General features: G+C 49.6%; 1 protein-coding gene across 12 annotated transcripts in view; it reads right to left on the bottom strand.

Moving 5' to 3' along the window:
* cep295 (centrosomal protein 295) overlaps window positions 1-20,435 on the bottom strand; it is a 68,370-nt gene extending 47,935 nt beyond the window's left edge. For 8 of the 12 annotated variants that reach the window (XR_014126119.1, XR_014126120.1, XM_081723659.1 and 5 more), the window contains exons 1-4: window positions 20,304-20,435; window positions 19,709-20,136; window positions 19,195-19,395; window positions 17,578-17,702 (exon numbers count right to left, since the gene is read on the bottom strand). Coding sequence is in view for 9 of the 12 variants with exons in the window: in XM_081723659.1 (XP_081579785.1) it covers window positions 17,578-17,702; window positions 19,195-19,395; window positions 19,709-19,816 (434 nt within the window). In the remaining 3 variants the exon portion in view is untranslated. Of the gene's footprint in view, window positions 1-17,577; window positions 17,703-19,194; window positions 19,396-19,708; window positions 20,137-20,303 lie in introns of those variants that run through there. The other 4 variants (XM_081723656.1, XM_035528735.2, XM_027025939.3 and 1 more) reach the window with 2 other exon arrangements.
* Between the last annotated feature and the right edge of the window lie 51 nt (window positions 20,436-20,486).

Below are 20,486 nucleotides of genomic sequence, written 5' to 3'. Positions count from 1 at the left end.
ACCCCCACACACCCCCACACACCTACATACACCTCCACACCCCACACATACACCCCACACATATACACCCCACACATACATACCCCACCACACATATACACACCCCCACACATACACACACACATATACACCCCACACACACACCCCACCCCCACCCACATACACCCCACCTCACACACCCACACACACATACACCCCCACACACACATAACACACATACACCCCCAAACATACACCCCCACACACACCCCACATACACACCCCACCCCCACATACATACACCCCCACACACATACACATACACCCCCACACATATACACCCCACATACACCTCCACCCCACACACATACCCCCCACACCCCCACACACCTCCACCCCCACACACACCTCCACACACACCTCCACCCCCACACACCTCCACACCTCCACCCCCACACACACCTCCACATACACACCCCCACACATATACATACACACACACCTCCACCCCATACCCCCACACCCCCCATACACACCTCCACCCCCACATACCTGCCCCACACATACATACACCCCCACACATACATACACCCCACACCCCCACAAACTCATACACCCCACACACCATACTGTCCCCCATACACCCCACACGCACACCCCCACACACCCCCCCACCTGTGTACACCACACCTCCCACCTACACACACATACACCCCCACACACACATAACACACATACACCCCCAAACACATACACCCCCCCACATGCCTGCCCCACCCACACGCCACATACACACCCCCACACACACACCCCCACATGCACACACCCCCATACATACACCCCACACATGCACACCCCATACATACACCCCACACACACCCCCACACATACATACACCCCCACACATGCACACATCACATATGCTCAAACCTCCACGTCCCCCCACATATACCCCCATACATACGCCCCCACATACACCCCCACACACACATACACCCCCACACATACATACACACTACACACATACACACATACACACCCCCACACATACATACACCCCCCACACACACACACACACATACACATACATGCACACCACATACAGCACATACCTTCTGCACCCCACATACATACCTCCACACACCCCCACACACACACCCCCACACATGTGACCCCACACACCCCACACATACACACACATAGCCACCCCACACATACACACCCCCACCCAATAAACCCCACACATACACACACACCCCACCCCATACCATTCACCCCACACATACACACACATAATACCCCACACATACACACCTAGCCACACTAGACATACACACCCCCACCACTAGACATACACACACACCCCCAACCACCCCAGACCCCCTTTTTTACCCCCAACCACCCCCAGACCTTTTTTTACACCCCCAACCACTTTACACATGCACACATGTACCCCCACCCAGCCACCCCCACACCCAACCTGCCCCCATAGCCACACCCCACACACCCCAACCACCCCCACCCAATACCCCACACATAACCACCCCCACACATACACACATAATACCCCCACACATACACACCATACACATACACACACACCCAGCCACCCCCACACATACACACACACACACACATACACACTTACCCCACCCCAACCACCCCCACACAATGCGTATTGATCTTACGTTCTTTATGATAGATCTGCGCATTGATACTTTACTTCAATTACTTTACCATGTGATATTATGATGCTTTAACATCAATCCATATACACGATCAGCCATAATTACTTCACGTGTGTATGATCCACTTCACGTGCGTGTTACTTCATAGCATGCTGTGTGTGCATGATATTTGATATGTATTTATTAGTCAAAGCACTATGATGCCTTCATGATTACTTACGTGCCTTTATTGATCTTCTTTGTGTACATTTATGATCTTGACATTGCTGATCTTCATGTGCCCCATGATGCAATAATGCGCCTTTATGATCACGATGTGTATTTATTGTTCTTACTTGTGCCTTCTTGTGCCTTAAATGTGCCTTTATTGTTATTGCGTGCATTTAGCGATGCTTTATGTGTGACTTTATTGATCTTTGCATTGCGCATATGATCTTACGTGCGCTTTATTGATGCTTTGTGGCGTGCCTTTATTGAATGCTTGCGTGCCTTTACTTGATTAATACCAACGTGCGCTATTGGTCGCTTGATCACTTTCATGATGCGTTTTGATTATGAATCTTCATAGTCTGCTTCATGATACTTTACCCGTGCGCACTTTGCTTGTTTGTGTGCACCTTGTGATGCTTTACGATGCACCTTCATGAATGCTTTGCGTGCCTTGCCTTGATGCCCCCACGCGTGCCTTCATGATCATAGTGCGCCTTTATGATAGCCATTGCACTTACTTGATACTTGCGCGTGCCTTTGCCTTCTTGTCTGTACTTCTGGTCATGTCTTTTTATGATATTAGTAACATACTGATGCTTGTGCACCTTTTGCCATGTTACTTCTGTATGCTTATGACCTTTGTGCCCCGCTGATAACTTTACGTGCCTTTATAACCATTTACGTACGCCCCATGACCGTGCACCGCACTTCGCCAATGCCCCATGTCTGTACCACCAATGCGCCTTGTGCCCAATGCTTAACGTACACACCATGATACTTACGTATACACCTTTATGACCCTTTGCATGCACTTCATGATCGTGCACACTGTTGCTGATATGCTTGTCTGCACCTTCTTGTCCTTTGTGTTTACTTCATAGTCTCTTTAACGGCACCTATGATTCATACCACGTGCGCGCACCCCATAATGTGTGCTGCATGACCTTTGCGCATTACTTTTCATGATACTTAATGCACCTTCATGATATAATGTACACCCCTTGATATTACGCATTACTGCATACCTTGCGCATGCCACTTCATGATACTTGCATGCGCCCCATGATGTGTCTGCACATACTATAAATGCCGTCTGTACCTTATGATCTTACCTGTGCCACCATAGTTCTTTGCGTACCTTGTGATCATACGTCGCGCACTACCAAATACTTTAACAATGTACACCACCACTTGATCATGCGCCTTTTTATGATATGCCGTGCCGCCTTTACTTGATACTTGTCTTGTTATACCACATTGCCACCCACTTGATACTTGCTTGTGCCTTTATGATACTTCATGACCCTTTACCTTCGTTCTGATCTTCACGCATTGATCTTCTTGTGGCGCATATTAATCTTTGTGTAGCGTATGTTGGATCTTCGCAGCATTTATTGATCTTTATGTCTTGCTTTATGGTGCTTCTTGATGCTGTACCCATTGATACTTCATAATGTGCCTTCAGCTGGTTGCGTGTTGCATACCTTGAATGCCCAGCACGTCACGCGCGCATGATGCTTTATGGTCTTGCGTGCGCTACTGATGCCCCATGATCACTTGTTGCATGGTCCACTTCTTAATCACTTCTGCATTGATAATACGCCCCACTTCTTGCCCCCCGCTGATCGCTTGCACCCCATGGTCCTTGCGCGTTGCGCTTTATGATCTTGTATCGTGCCTTGATATTGCGCGTGCCTTGATCTTCTACGTTGCCGCCTATGATACGCTTCGCGTGTACTTTGTACCTTTGTGATCATGCGATAACACCTTGCTGATACATTGCGTGCACTTCATCGTTGTACCGTGATCTTGCCTTCATGATGTAAATGCACGCCATGATGTGTGTACACCTATTGATAATAATGCACCTTCTTGATCTTGCATTGCGCGCCGCTAATCACTTCATGTTTTGCCTGCCATGATACTTCGCCAATCTTTTACCTTCATGATCCTTTGCGTCCTTTATGTTCTTGTGCCTTCATGATACTTGCGCGTGCCTTGCCTTTGCTGATGCCCCGCGCGTGCTGCGCATTGCTGATCTTGCGTGCCTTCTTGATTGCTTGCGCATTGCTGCGCGCCTTGCACCTTTATGATGCTTCACGCATGCCTGCCGCCACCCTTGATATAATGCCACGCGCCCCCCATGATAGCCGTTTTGCCCCATGATCCTTGCGCGATGCGCACGCGCTTCGCATGCGCCCCCATGATACTTCTACCACATCGCGCTATGATGCCCATTTACACCGCGTGATAATAATGCGCGCGCTTTTGTGACCTTCACGCGTGCACGCACTGATGCTACTTGTGCAGCAACGCCTTGTGATACTTTACGTGCTTTTTACTTCATGATACTTCACGGTGGCCCCATGATCGCTTCTGATACTTCACGTGCCTTTTGTGTTCCTTCACGTGCGCACGCTTCACATGCGCCTTGATGCTTACGTGCACCCCCATGATCGCCAATGCGCACGCCTTGATACCGTGCGCACGCCCCCATGATGCCCCACTTTAACAATGCCCCCACGCCCCCATGATATGCCATGATAACACGCGCACCTTTACGCGCACGCGCACCATAATCCTTCACGCAGTACGCACCTTCATAGATATTGCACGTGCACGCACTTCATGATCCCTTTAACGCGTGCCGCTTTTGCGCCATGATTGCGCCCCCACGCGTACGCGCACGCCCCATGATGCCCACGTGCACGCACGCCACGCGTACGCCGCCCCCATAATGTACGCGATACGCCCCCATGATCACCGTGCACACTTTATGATCACCGTGCACTTTAACAATCGCCGTGCGCACCATGATACCCCACGCCCCATGATCACCCCCACCTTTATGATACTTCTTTTTACAATGCTTCGCGCACCCCCATGATACTTCACGCACGCGCCCCATGCTTCTACGCGCACGCGCCCCCATGATACGCGCACGCGCGCGCGCTTTACTTCAGACCCTTTACGCAGCCGCCCCATGATACTTCACGCCTGCGCCCGCTTTATGATGCACTTCACCTTGCCTTCATGATATTGCGCCGCCTTACGTAGCGCCATGATGCTTCATGTATGCCTTACCATGATGTTACGCGCACGCCTTGTGATACACTTTGCTTGGTGCGCGCACCTTGATCTTTACTTACGTGCGCGCACGCGCCATGAATGCCACTAGCAATTGCACCACCTTCCATGGTCTTCACGTGCCCCATGATACACTTCACTTGTTGCGCGTATGCGCCTTCTTGATGCTTGCGCGTGCCGCTTCTTGGTCTTCACCGTTAACGCATGCCATTTACTTAGTCACTTCACGCGTGCGCACCGCCTTCGCCTGATGCTTCTGCCACGTCTTGCTGCGCCACCTTGTTCTTTGCGTGCGCACGCCTTTGCGCGTGCGCGCTTTTATTGATCTTGCTGTGATGTGCCTTACCATGATGCTTGATGCCGCCTGTGGTCGCCGTGCCTTGTGATCTTCACGCCTTTGATCACTGATCCGCTTTACTTCATGATGCCCCCCACTTCCATGATACTTGTATGCGCCCCCATGATACTTTGCCCCATGATACGCTGCGCCTTCCATGATACCTGCCTTTGCGCTTCATATGATATGCCTGTCGCACTATTGATGCTTTGCCGTGCGTACCGCCCCGCCGAATGCTTCACGTGCGCACGCATTGTTCTTTACGCGTGCGCGCTTGATACTTTGCCGTACGCACGTGATACTTTGGACGTACGCACGCTTTATGATGCTTTGCCGTGCGCACTTCATGATCATTGCGTGTACCCCGCTGATACTTCGCCGTGCACGCGCTGTGATCACCATTGCACCGTGATACTTGCGCGTGCGCACGCATTGATACTTCGCCGTGCTGCCTTGCACCTTTATTGATCACCCATACGTGCGCTTTATGATGCTTTACGTGTTGTAATCGCCCCGCGTGCTGCGCGCCTGTGATACCTTGCGCAATGCGCACCTTCATGATACTTTGCACGTGCGCGCACTTCATGATACTTTACGCGTACGCGCCTTCATTGATCGCCACCGCATTGCGCACCTTTGCATTGCGCATACCGCTGATCACTTCGCGTGTGCGCTTACCAGATGCGTGTGCTGCTGCGCCCCATGATCTGGCCGTGCGCTTCTTGATGTATGCCACCTTGGTGCCTGATCCACTTACGCCCCATGATACTTCGCTTTATGGTCTTTGCCTTCATGATGCTTCTTGCATTGTGATACTTGCCTTGCCTTCATGTGTATATTGATGCTTCATACGCCTTTATTGATGCTTTGCATGCCTTTATGAATGCTTTAACCATTACTTGCCTTTGTGATGCTTGTAATGCGCGCCTTGCCTTGTGATCATATGTTGCGCTTGCTGGTTCTTTATTGGTGCTTTGCTTGTTATTCGCGCCGTTGCGCTTCATGATCTTGCATTGCTTTGTGATGCCCCCGCCGATGTTGCGCCTTCTTGATACTTCTACTTGCGTTTCTTGCGCCTTCATGATCCCTTTATGCATTAACGTACCTTCATGATATTGCGTGCCTTTGCCTTGCCTTTGACTGTGAATACGCGGTGTGCCTTCGTGATCGCCAGTCTGCACTTTATGATAGCAAGTGTACCACCATATGACCATGATGCCGCCCCATGATACTTCACGCCTTTATGATATTGCCTGCACCCCATGGGCCTTGCCTTTATGATACTTGCCGCACGCGCCCCCATGATGCTTGCACGCCCCATGACCCTTTGCCGCTTTATGATACTTGCACGCCCCCTTCGACCTTGCTTCACCCCCATGTTCCGCCCCCGCCCCCACAATGCCGCACCCCCCATGATCGCCACGCGCGCCCCCATGATAGCCCCACGCCCCCATGATATTGCACACGCCCCCATGATACTTTGCACGCCCCCATGATGCCCCCGCGTACACACCCCCATGATACCCCACGCACTTCACCAATGCCTGCACGCGCACGCCCCAGCAATGCCCCCGCCCGTGCACGCCCCCATAATGCCCCCGCGTGCTGCACCCCCATGACCACTTGCCCCACCGACCATTGCATGCGCACGCCCCCATGATGCCCCCGCACGTGCGCGCACCCCGCCCAATGCTTTAACGTGCGCGCGCACCCCAGCAATGCTTGCACGTACGCGCCCCATGATGCTTCGCACGTACGCACACCCCCATGACCCTTTGCCACGTGCGCGCACCCCATATTCACCCCCGCACGTGCGCACGCCCATGATGCCTGCGTGCGCACACACCCCCGCCAATGCTTTACGCGTACGCACCCCCACCCCAATGCCCCCATACGCACACGCCCCATGATACCCCACATGCCCGCACACACCATAATGCTTGCACGTGCGCCTTTATGATAACGCGTGCGCACTTTATTGTTTGCACGTGCGCGCACGCACATGACCGCACGCATTACGCACCTTCTTAGTCACTTCATGTCGCGCCTTGCATTTATTAGTCACTTCATGCGTCTGCCTTCTTGCCTTTATGATACTTCACCACCATGATACTTCTGCCCCGCTGATACTTCACGCCTTCTTGATCTTCATGCTTCCACCGATGCTTCATGCCTGCCTTTATTGTTGCGCCGCCTTCTTCGATATGCGCGCCTTATGTTCACTTGTCTGCGCATTGCCAATTACTTGCACGTGCGCGCGCCCAATCTTCTTCAATCCGCCCGCACGTGCGCCCCCATGATGTAATGCGCCTTGCCTTCATAATCTTGCGTACGCACGCTTGATACCCCATGATACTTGTGCACCTTCGCCAATCTTGCTGCGTGTACGCACTTCATGATACTTGCTAATGCCTTTATGATGCTGCCTTTATGAATCGCTTCACGCGTGCTGCGCGTGATCACTTTACCGCCTTTATGGACACTTCTGCACTTGTGATAACTTTACTTTACTTCGATACTTCCACGCACGTTACTAATCCATGCCTTGCACCCATGATCTTTACGCTTCCATTGATATTGCGCGTGTGCATTCTGATCCTTGCGCAATGTACTTCTTGATGCTTCACGCGTCGCCCCCTTCCGATAGGTCCACCTTTGTTTATGATCGCGATCATTTCTTGATACTTTATGCACTTCATTGATCACTTCGCATGCTTCGTAATCATACTGCACCTTCATGATACTTCGCACATGCTTTATGATACTTGTGCTGCCTTGTGATATTGCCGTCACCCTTCCATGATACGTGCTGCGTACACGCCCCCCATGATACTTCATATTACCATACCCATGATACCGCCGTGCACTGATTCCCATGACCACTTTACCATGCTGCGCACCCCATGATACTTCACGTGCTGCACGCACTTTATGATGCTTGCAGTGTGCACCTTCATGATACTTGCAAATGCTTACCAAATCACTTTACGCATTACGCGCCTTTAACGTGCGCGCTGTGATAAACGTCTGCACCTTGTTCTTGTGCGCGCGCTGACCATTTGCGCGCTGATACTTGATCGCTTCACCTTCTTGATGCTTGCACTTTATGATATTGCGCTTTAACTGATACTTCACCTTTGATGCTTGCATACGCACTTTATGATGCTTGCGCCTTCTTGATTGCTTTACGCCTTCCGCTGATACTTCACGCCTTTGTGATACTTCATGCGCACACCCCATGATCTTCGCCACGCTTCATGATCGCTTTATATACGCACTTGTGATACTTGCCCCCATGTGAATACTACGCGCCGCACCCCCATGATACTTTGCATACTTGCTGATACTTCGCCATGCGCCTTCATGATACTTGTACGCACTTTATGATAAGCCACGCCATGATCGCCCCATAACACTTGTGATTCTTGCCTTCATGATGCTTGTACGTGCGCATTAACTGATGCTTGCCCATGCGCACGTACGCCTTTGTAGTGCTTTGCCGTCTTGCGCCTTGCGCTGACCGCTATGCGTACGCGCGCATGATGCCCCCACGCGTGCGCACGCGCATGATACATTCACGCGTGCGTAGCCAATCACTGGATGTGTGCCCCATGATATTGCTGCAGTCTGCCTTCTTCAGTCATTCATGCGATGCCTTTGCCAAATACTTCGCCATTCTGTACCGCCATGATCACCAGTGCGCACGCCACCATGATATTAGTGCTGCGCCTTCTTGATACGTGCAGTGCTTGCCAGTCCTTCTTTGATGCCTTGCCTTCGCCAGTATGCGCGTGCTGCTGCCTTTATGATACTTGCAATGTACTGTACCTTTATTACCATTTACGATGTGCCTTCACCGCACTTCTGATGCTTGCGTGCGCACTTTATGATCGTGATGCCTTGATGTGTGCTGCTTTAATGGTCTTCATGGTCGCCTGAATGCTTTACCTTTATGATGCTTTACGTTTATGATCATGTGCCTTCTTGATCTTCGCTGCCTTCATCATGCACCTTGCTGCTGCGCTGATCTTGCTTGCCTTTATGATCTTGCCTTCATGGTTCTGTAATCACCTGCCTTCATGATACTTCATGTGTGCCTTCTTGATGCTTGCGTGCCCCATGATCTTGCCAAATGCACCTTCCATGATCTTGTAATGCGCACGCTTCATTGATACTTCTGCGTGCGCCGCCTTTATGATATTGCGTGCGCACGCCTTCATGATACTTGCGATACGCATACCATGATACTTCACGTGCGTACCTGCACACTTTAAAGTACACCTTCATGATATAATGCGCATACCATGATCTTAGTATACCATGATACATGTTTGCATTATGATGTGATGTGCGCCCTATTGGTCTTACTATGTATTTACCATTAGTTTGTTTATTATTTTTATGCATTATGATATGTGTGTATTACCAATTGATGTATTTAATGATCCTTTACGCCCCTTAGTCACTTGTAGTTCATTAGTCTTCTTGCCTTTACTTGATAACCTTGCCTTTATGATCTTCATGCCTTTATTGGTCATTACTTTGTACTTTATGATCTTGTATTTATTGATTGTACCTTTATGGATATTTGTACCTTTATGGTACTTCTTTGTACTTTCATGGTCTTCTTGATCTTTGCGCCCCCTTGATATATATGCGCCTTTGTGATCTTCGCTTTATTGATCATACTACTTGCCCTATAATCTTCATGCACCTTTATAATCTTCTGCCTTGCTTTCATGATGCTGTACTATGATACTTACGCCGCCTTTGCCTTCATGATGCTTCATGCGCACCTTTATGATACTTCTGCCTTCTTCAAGTATGCGCTTCTTGATACTTACGCCATTGCTGCCCCATGATACTTGCCGCCTTTGCACCTATAATCTTCTGCACCTTCCGCTGATACTTCTGCGCACTTTATGATCCTTTGCATGCCTTCATGATACTTACGCGCACGCCTTCTTAATGCCCCATATGCTGCGCATCTTGCACCGCCTGATGCCCCCACTTGGTACGCATGCCTTCATGTTCACTTTACGTACTTGCCATGATACTTCACCTGCGCACGTGATCGCCTGAACGATGCCACCGCCATGATACTTCACGCGTGCACTTCATGATGCTTACATGCACTTTACCAGACCATTGATGTACACCCCATGATGCTACTTAATGCTATGATAGCAATGCCACCCCATGATCGCCGTACACCTTCATGAACCTTTAACGTGCTTTACATGATACTTCGCCGTGCCTTTGCCCCATTGATCTTACGTGCCCCATGATATACATACGCACGCGCACCAGCAATGCTTACACGTGCCTTTATGATACTTGCATGCTGCACTTCATGATACTTACGCATGCGCACGCCCCCATGATACTTGTGCCTTGCACTTTGCATGCGCCCCCATGATACTTCACGTGCACTTACCGATCCACTTCATGTTTGCCCCATGATCCGCCGTGCACTTTATGATACTTTACGCTGATACTTCGATACTTCACACTTCATGAATGCTTGCGCCCCCATGATACTTCTTTGATCTTCACGCACGCCCCATGTTTACACTTTATGATATATATTGTCGATGCCTTTACGCCCCATTGATACTTGCACTTTATGATACTTACCGCTTATGCGCACGCACTTTATGATACTAGCCATGCGTACGCCCCATGATGACCGCACACGTATAACAATGCACTTACTTCGTGTGCCTTTTTATTGATCACTTGATGCGCGCCTTCATAGTCGCTTCTGCGTGCACCTTCATGATACCTTCATGATGCCTGCACCATGATGCTTCACGCATGCGCTTTACCAATGCTTCACGCGTGCACCTTCTGCGCGTACGCCTTCACTTCGATCGCGTGCACTGCTGATGTGTGTATACTTCATGATACGCGTGCGCGCCTTTATGATCATGTGCCTTTGCCTTCATGATCGCCCCACTTCATGATACTTCGCACCTTTATGGACCTTCATGCCTTTATGATACTTTACGCACCTTTATGACCATTGCGCCTTTATGATCTTGCCTTCTTTATGATACTTCACCTTCATCGTCTTCTGCACCACCACCGCCCCATGATACTTGCCGCCATGATACTTCACGCACCTGCCATTCCCCATGATACTTTAACACTTTATGATGCTTCACGCACCTTCTTGGTCCTTCCATGTTCTTGTATATTGATCATTGCCCCCATGATCTTTACGCCGCCTTCATTGATCTTTACGCGCCGCCTTCATGGTCTTCGCACGCTTTGCGCAATGCGCGCGCCGCCGCCTTCCATGATACTTTACACCTTTATGATACTTCACGTGCCTGCTTCTGCCCCATGATACTTCGCGCGTGCGCGCACTTATGATGCTTGCACGTGCGCACCATGATGATGCTTGCGCAGTGCTTGCGCGCACGCGCACATGATATTTACGCCATTAACGCGCGCCACCATGATTCACTTCACGCGTGCGCGCGCGCCTGTGATCGCCCCCGCGCGTTGCCGCGCACGCCCCATGAATACTTCGCACGTGCGCTGCCATGATCCTTCCGCGATAACGCACCCCCATGATACTTCGCGATACGCGCGCGCTTCTGGTCGCTTCACACGTCGCGCGCTATGATACTTTGCGTGCGCGCGCCGCCAGACCTTTACGTGCGCGCGCTTGTGATACTTTGCACGTGCGCGCACGCTTTATGATACTTCACGTGCCGCGCTTCCTTGTTGCCGCACGTGCGCACGCACCCCATGATCACCCCACGTGCCGCACGCACTTTATGATACTTCACGTGCCTGCACTTTGCGCTTCCTTGTTCGCCTGCATTAACGCTTCATGATACCACGCACGTGCCTTTTGCCCCCATGATACTTCGCGTGCGCACGCACCCCATGATCTTGCACGTGCTGCGCCCCATGATCCTTGCGCGTGCGCGCGCGCGCCTTGATACTTACGTGCCACGCGCGCACGCCCCCATGTTACCGTACACTTTTGCACCATGAATACCACGTCTTGCACCTTCATGTTCACCACGTGCCTGCGCCCCCATGATCTTCACGGTGCACGCTTCGCCAATCTTCACGCGTGCACTTTATGATACTTCGCACGTCTGCACGCCTTCATGATCTTCACCGTGCTTGCGCATACCCCATGAATACTTCGCATTAACGCGCCCCCATGAATACTTCACTGCGCGCGCGCCCCCATGATACTTTACGCGTCTTGCGCACTTTATGAATGCCCCCGCGCGTACGCGCGCACGCTTTGTGATACTTCACGTGCGCACGCGCCCCATGATAGCTGCGTACGCACGCCATGATCTTGCGTGCCGTACCTTCATGATACACTTCTGCGACGCGCACACTTTAGCAATCACCCCAAGTGCGCGCCCCATAATGCTTGCGATGCGCGCACCTTCCGCCAATGCTTGCACGTACGCATGATTTTACGTGCGCGCACGCGCATAATCTTCATACGTGCACGCGCTATGATACTTGCGTGCACTTCGCCGCGCCCCCATACCTGATACTTCCACGCGTGCGCACTTCGATCGCTTGCCGTGCACGCTTTATGTGCCCCCGCCCGTGCGCGCACTTTACCAATGCCTTGCACGTACTATGATACCCCGCGCGTGCACGCACCCCCATGATCGCTTCACGTCTTGCCTGAATCTTTGCACGTGCGCGCACCCCATGATAGCTTGCACGTGCGCGCCTTCATGAATCTTCATGTGCGCCTTCACCTGCCTTGTGATCCTTGCATGCGCACCCATGACCATGATGCCACTATGATGTGATACACGCATGATACTTGTACACTGATCACCTGAATACTTCCACCTTCATGATATTGCGCCCATGATATTGCGCACCTTCTGATATGCTTTATGATGCTTGCGCACCTTCCATGATACTTTACGCACCTTTATGATACTTTACGTACCTTACGCCTTGTGTTACTTGCACTTTATGAATACTTCGCCTTCATTGATCACCGCCGTGCCGCACCTGCACCCCATGATACTTTAACCGTGCGCTTCCATAATGCTTCGCCATTGCGCCTTTACTTCATGATCACCTACGTGCCCCATGATACTTTACCGATGCCGCGCGCCTTCATGTTCTTGCGTGCCTTTACGCTGATGCTTCGCCTGCGCGCGCGCCATGATAACTTCGCACGTGCGCTTCACGCCTTCATGAATCGCCGTACCTTTGCACCCCCACTGAATGCTTCCAGTACACGCGCCCCATGTCGCCGTGCACTTCATGATACTTGCTTCATGATCACTTTTACCCCCATGATGCCTTCACGCACCTTTATGATGCTTGCGCACGCCTTTATGATGCTTCGCACCCCCCATGATCTTCACGCGCTTGCTTCGATACTTCACGCCTTCCATGAATGCCCCGCGCATACCATGATACTTCGCGCGCGCACTTCGCCGATACTTCGCCATGCGCGCACTTTATGATCATACAACCCGTGCTGCTTCTGATACTTCACGTGCCGCTGATGCTGTGATCCACTTCACGCCTTCGCCGATACTTCACGTGCGCACGCGCCCCATGATACCTACGTGCCGCGCCTTTATGATACTTCACGCGTGCCTTCATGATGCTTGCGATGCGCACCTTCATAATCACTTCGCACGTGCGCCTGCACTTCGCTGATACTTGCGTGTTGCACCTTTATGATACCCCCGCGCGTGCGCACGCGCGCCCCATGATACTTCACGCGTGCGCCTTTATGTGCTTGCGTGCGCAGCACCATGATGCCCCACGTGCACGCGCTTCATGATAAATACCACGTGCGCGCGCTTTATGATACTTCGCGTGCGCGCGCAATCGCCCCGCATGCACCTTCATGATCACTTGCCGCGTGCGCCCCATATTCTTCACGCGTCGCGCACCTTCATGATACGCCCCGCGTGCGCGCGCGCACTTTATGATCTTCACGCGTGCCCCGCGCTGCCTTCGCCTTGATCTTGCCGTGCCGCGCTTGCCTTTATGATACTTGCGTGTACGCATGCGCCTTGTTCTTGCACGTGCGCACCATTGATCTTGCGTCTTGCACCTTCCATATTCGCCCCGCGTGCACGCTACGCCATGATACTTCACGTACGCATACGCCCCATGATACTTCGTGCGCACGCCCATGATGCCCCCACGTGCGCGCGCACTTCATGATACTTCACGCGATGCCTTGTTTATTCAATCTTGCACGTTGCACCTTCATCGTCGCTTCGCATTACGCACCTTCATGATACTTCGTGCGCCTTGCCTTCATGATGCTTCATATGAATCATGCCTTCATTGATCCTTGCCACTTCATTGATCTTCGCACGCGCTTCCATTGATACCTTCACGCGCCATCGATATGCCTTCATGATCTTTATACTTCATGATCACTTGCGCCTTGCCCTTGATACTTCACGTGCGCTTTACTTCGATACTTCTTGCATGCCTTTATGAATGAGTCCAACACTGGACCCCCATGATAAATCACGCCCCATGATACTTTACACGCTTTATGATGCACACGCCCCGCTTTGATGCGTATACGCACGCACTTCATGATAGCCCCACGTACGCACGCCCCCGCTGACCATACGCATTGCACACACACACCCATGACCACTTTTACTGTCTGCACACACCCTTCATAATACTTACATGTTTTACACCCCATGGCCATGCATTACCTTTTTGCACCTTCATAAATATTCTGCCTTCTTTTTAATACTTACACATGCACACACACCCACCCAATACTTACATATGCACACACACTTTGTGTCTTACTGTGTACACACCCATGTCTTACATGCACACCCCATGACCCTTTACGCATGCCGCACCTGCCCCATAATACCCCACACATGCACACCCCATGTGCCCCCACACATACACACACACCCCTGTCATATGCCACACTTTAATGCCACATGCACACCCCCAATGCCACACATCTGCACACCCCATGACCACCCCACATACTGTAATGCCCCCACACCTTACCACACCCCACTGTCACTTACACCACCCCCAACAATACTTACATACACACCCCACCCAATACTTACATGCACCCACCACTAATACTACACACACCCTTAATACTTACACACACCCCACCAATACACCCCCACACATACACACATATCACCAATACCCCACATATACACCCCCATAATACCCCACATCTACACCACCCCATAATACCCCCACACATACACACCCCCACTTAATACCCCCACACCTTTGCCCTTTATAATACACACATACACACCCCCACCCAATACCCCCACATACATAATACCCCCACACATTTGCACCCCCAATACCCCCCAACACGCACATACACCCCCCCATAGTGGGGTCAGCAATGGTGATGATGGATGTGTGATGATGATGATGGATGATATTGAATGGATGATGTGGGGAATGTGTGTGGGGGTGTGTGTGTGGGGGTGGCCAGGTGTGTGTGTGTGTGTGTGGGGGGGTGTGTGTGTGTGGGGAAGGTGTGGTGGTGAGTTAATGTGTAATAAATATAAATGAGGGTGGGTGGGTGGGAGTGTATGTATGTGTGGGGGTATAGTAGTAGTGTAATAATATATGTATTCAATGTCTGTATGTAGGGGGTGGGTAGATGAATGATGATGTGTTGCCTACTTCTTACACATATACACCTTATACACATATATTTTTATTACACCTTACCTCTTTTTCGTACCCCTACATACCTTCATATATTTAATTATTTTTTTGTGGTTATTCATTATTTTGTATACTACATGGTGTGTGTACGTGTGTGTGGATGGTGTGATGAATGGATGGTGCTGTTGGTGTTGCGTGGCTGAATCGAGTAGTGGTGTGGTGTAAAGATATCAGGTGTGGTATATGTGGAAATGTGGCATGATGTTAACGCAGCGGTGAGGGTCGTAAAATCGAGATGGCTGCTATGTGTAGGACAGGTAGTGTAGATGAGGTAATAATGTATTAATGTCAATAATATGTATGTGTAGAATTGGAGTGGTGATGAATGAAGTATGTGTGTATGTCTACACACACCCACCCACCCCCACACATACATACATACACACACACACACCCACCCATCCCCACCCACCCCCACACATACATACACACACACACACACACACACACACACCCCACCACCCTTTTTCACCCACCCCCACACCACACACCCCCACACACACACCACCCCCCACCCACATACACACCCCCACCCCCACCCCCCACCCCCACCCATACACCCACCCCACACCACCACCCACCCCCACCCACATACACACACCCCACCCCCACATACACCCACCCCACCCCCATACTGACCCCCACACACATACACCCCCTCACCCCCACCCCAGCCACCCACCCACATACACACCCATACATACACACTATCACCCCCACACATACACACCCCACCCAACCACCCCCACACACACCCCCACCCGACACCCCCACATACCCACCCCCACCCCCCGACACCCCCCCCACATACACCACCATAATACCCCCCCCCACCCAACCACCCCCACCCAACCCGCAGCCCCAACACACACACATACCCCCCCTGCGTGGGGTGTATGTGACGTGGGTGTGTGTGTGTGTGGGTGTGTGTGTGTGATTAGGTGTGTGGGTGTGGGGTAACTGGGTGTGTGGGGGTGGCCCCCAGGTGTGGGGAGTGATAGTGTGTAATGTGTTGTATGTGAGGGGGTGTGGGTAGATATATTCACTGTGTGTATGCATGTGTGGGGGTGGGTGGGTGGGGGGGTGTATGTATGTGTGGGGGTGGGGTGGTGTGTGTGTGTGTACCCCCACACACACACCCACCCACCCCCACACATACACACACACACACACACACACACACACACACACACACACACACACACACACACACACACACACACACCCCCATCCCCACCCACCCCACACACACACACACACCCCCATCACCACCCCCACACACACCTGCCCCCCACACACACACCCACACACACCCACCCCCACACACACACCCACCCACACACCCCCACATACACACACACACCCACACACACACCCCATACACCCACCCCCCACACACATACACCCTACCACCCCCAACCACACCCACCCACATACACACCCATACATACACACCCACCCACCCCCACATACACACCCATACATACCCACCCCCCCACCCCCACACCCAGTGTGTGTGTGTGTGTGTGTGTGTTTTGTGTGTGTTCTAACCAAGTACGATGCTGCTCTTGGGCTCTTCTGCAGGATATCAGGTCTCGGAGCGCTCGCTGATGCCGCTCTGCCGCTTGCTCCTCATTCCATTCCCTTTTCCAAGCCAAAGCGTTCCAATCAGGCTCCTACGCAGGAACATATACAAACAATTGTTCCAACTGCTATTATGGTTAATTAATACTTCACACAAACTAAGAACTCACTTCTATCTATTAGTATAACCACCATCAACAAATTGATGCACTGCCTTTCTCAAACTCAAGCTTGCTTTGGATAATAATGCCAGAATATTTTAAAAAAGAAAACACAGAAGTGAGATGAAAGATTTGACTGAAGAGTTGTTAAACAGTAAGAAAGTCAACTAATGCACTATGTGACATATGTAGAACAAATATTTTAGCAATGGCATCAGTATGTATTTATTAAATTCCTGAGAAAACCTGTTTGAAACAGTTCTAGGACAGAACCTTTTGTGTGTTTACATTGACATCCTCTCGGTCAATTTATGAGATGCTCCCCATTACTATATCCCCATATTCAATTATCTGCTTAGAAAAGAGCACTATCTTTCGCTTGATGCTCATCATTTATGTGAGTTTCTGCATACAAGCACTCCCACCCTGAGACAACAAGCTACCACACAGTTCACTTTTGATAATGAAGTATTGTCAATAAATTGTCTACCTCATTGCTCAAAAGAAAAGTCATGACAACAAATGGAATCAATGCACAACCTTTGGATGTCATGTAAAGCATGTTTTACATTTAAATTCTCAGTTTTAGCATTTAAAATTCATTACATACAACACTAAAACCACCTGTGAATAATGTAGCTTGTTGGCAGTAATAAGCTTTAGATTTGGAATGTAATGAAATTCCTGTGGGTTTTTTTTTCACTTTTTCTTTTAAATGTAAAAATACCATTTAACTGAAATACAAACAATTCTAAAGTCAACCAGAAATTATGCAGTTGGTGACATTAATCACAACCACTGGATTTTAAATTTAATTCTGTTCCTTCTTTATATTGATATTTTTCCCCTCACTTTAAATTTTCACATTAAAAGAAACATTAAACACCTGAAAATGAGGCACGTAGGTTGAAGTAATGATAGTCATTGAATTTTGAACATACTGCATTTATGGTTGAAATGGTATTAAAATTCAAGAAATTAAGTTAATAAAAATAGCAATAAAATCAAGAATTCGACAGCACTGCCACAAAGCTACATGATTGACTGTTAGTGTTGTATGTAATGAATTGTAAACACTAATGAAACAAATCTGATAAGATGTAAAGCATTTTTTACATGTCATCCAAACTCCAGTCTTTGTTACTTTAAATCCAAAGTACAGATACATTTACATTAAATCCAAATTCCAGACACTCACTATAATTTGTCAGTGACCTACATTATTTTATATGTGCTTCAAAATGATTTTGAAATGCAAATGTGTAAAAATGTATGAAATATGTGCAACACACTGACAATCCGACGTTCTTACTACAATATTTTGGATGAATTCTATTAGCTAGCTAGCTAACCCATCCTAACTACTTAAGAAGCAGCCCAAACGTTGTGCCTGCACAACACCGCTCGTTGTCTTTATACTCACGTTCTGTTTGGCAATGCGATGGCCCTGACCTACAGATCGGAAGCTCTCATCGAAGAGTTTCTCCAGGCTTTGTATCCTTATTCTCCGCTGCTTTTTCCATTCTTCTCGAAGAGTCTCAGCTAAACTCTGAAGCTCTTTCTCCTTCCTTTCCTTCACTTCATGCCGGACCTGCAGCGCAACGTACCGCTCCTGTTCCCGTACCTGCTCATAAATGACAACGTCATCGACATCAAAGCAAACTATCGGGCTCAAGCATAAATGACTATCTGTGGAATGTCCTGTTGCTAGGTCGCCAAGTATCTATCTATATTAGTTGCTAGGTAGCTGAATGGGGAACAAACTGGGAGAATCGAAAGACTTTTTAGACACTATATTTAACATGTACTACTTCATAAAAATGGACCAACTTGTTCTTTCTGTCATAAACAAATCGAGCACTCACAGACATGTATTTCTGACTAGATAGGTTAGCTAAGCTAAGCTAAGATAAGCTAACGCTAGGTGGCTCACTCACTTGCTGGAATCGTAGCTTCCTTCTTCTGTCCAGTTCTTCTCGAATTAGTTGCGCCTCTTCGTTTGGGCTCAGTCGCACTCGGCTCCCTTTGTTCGTTTTTCCTTTCATACTACGATATTTATGTTTTTAGATGTTGTGCTTGTTGAACTGTAGAGGTTAGCTAGCTAGAAACTAGCTAACACACGGACATGTTTTAAACAGCCCGCCTATATACAGTTTTTAGACGTTCCCATAATTCCATACGGGACCAGTTGTTCCGGTGTAGAGACGCTTGCGCAATGGTTCAATCGTTACTCCCTCGCCAATGAATCTTGATGATTTACAAACAACTTTAAGGACACCAGTTATGTATGTGTTTTCTTAATTAAAAAAAAAATGACTGGGTAGTTCTTTGTTGAGTCCACACCGGTGAGACCTGAAGAGGCGAGCTGCGTGACAGAGAAGAGAAGAGATGACTGGAGAGCAGGAGAGAGTAAAGACAAGATAGAATTGGAAAGGATAGTATAATAGAGGGCTGAAAAGGAGAAGACAAGTGAAGGGGTGAAAATTAGAGAACAGATGTCCCTGATGTGTACTTGCAAATAAATTAAAATACCTCTTTCCTATAGCTGGACTTGTCTTCATATAACTGTAACGTGCCCCCACTGTTCAGTGAGTGAAAGAGCTGTACAGTTGCTATTGTTGTCTTAATACAATTATTAAATCCAGATTTGCCTCTTCGTTGTTTAAACCCTCCCACCGATCCTAGGAAAGGCCCGTTGAGGATTACTCATCCTAG

This window comes from Electrophorus electricus, chromosome 11 (assembly GCF_041902795.1).
Source record: "Electrophorus electricus isolate QZ-2024a chromosome 11, ASM4190279v1, whole genome shotgun sequence".
NCBI lineage: Eukaryota > Metazoa > Chordata > Actinopteri > Gymnotiformes > Gymnotidae > Electrophorus > Electrophorus electricus.
Note: the sequence above shows the minus strand (reverse complement) of the source record. Positions and strands in the feature narration are given on the sequence as shown.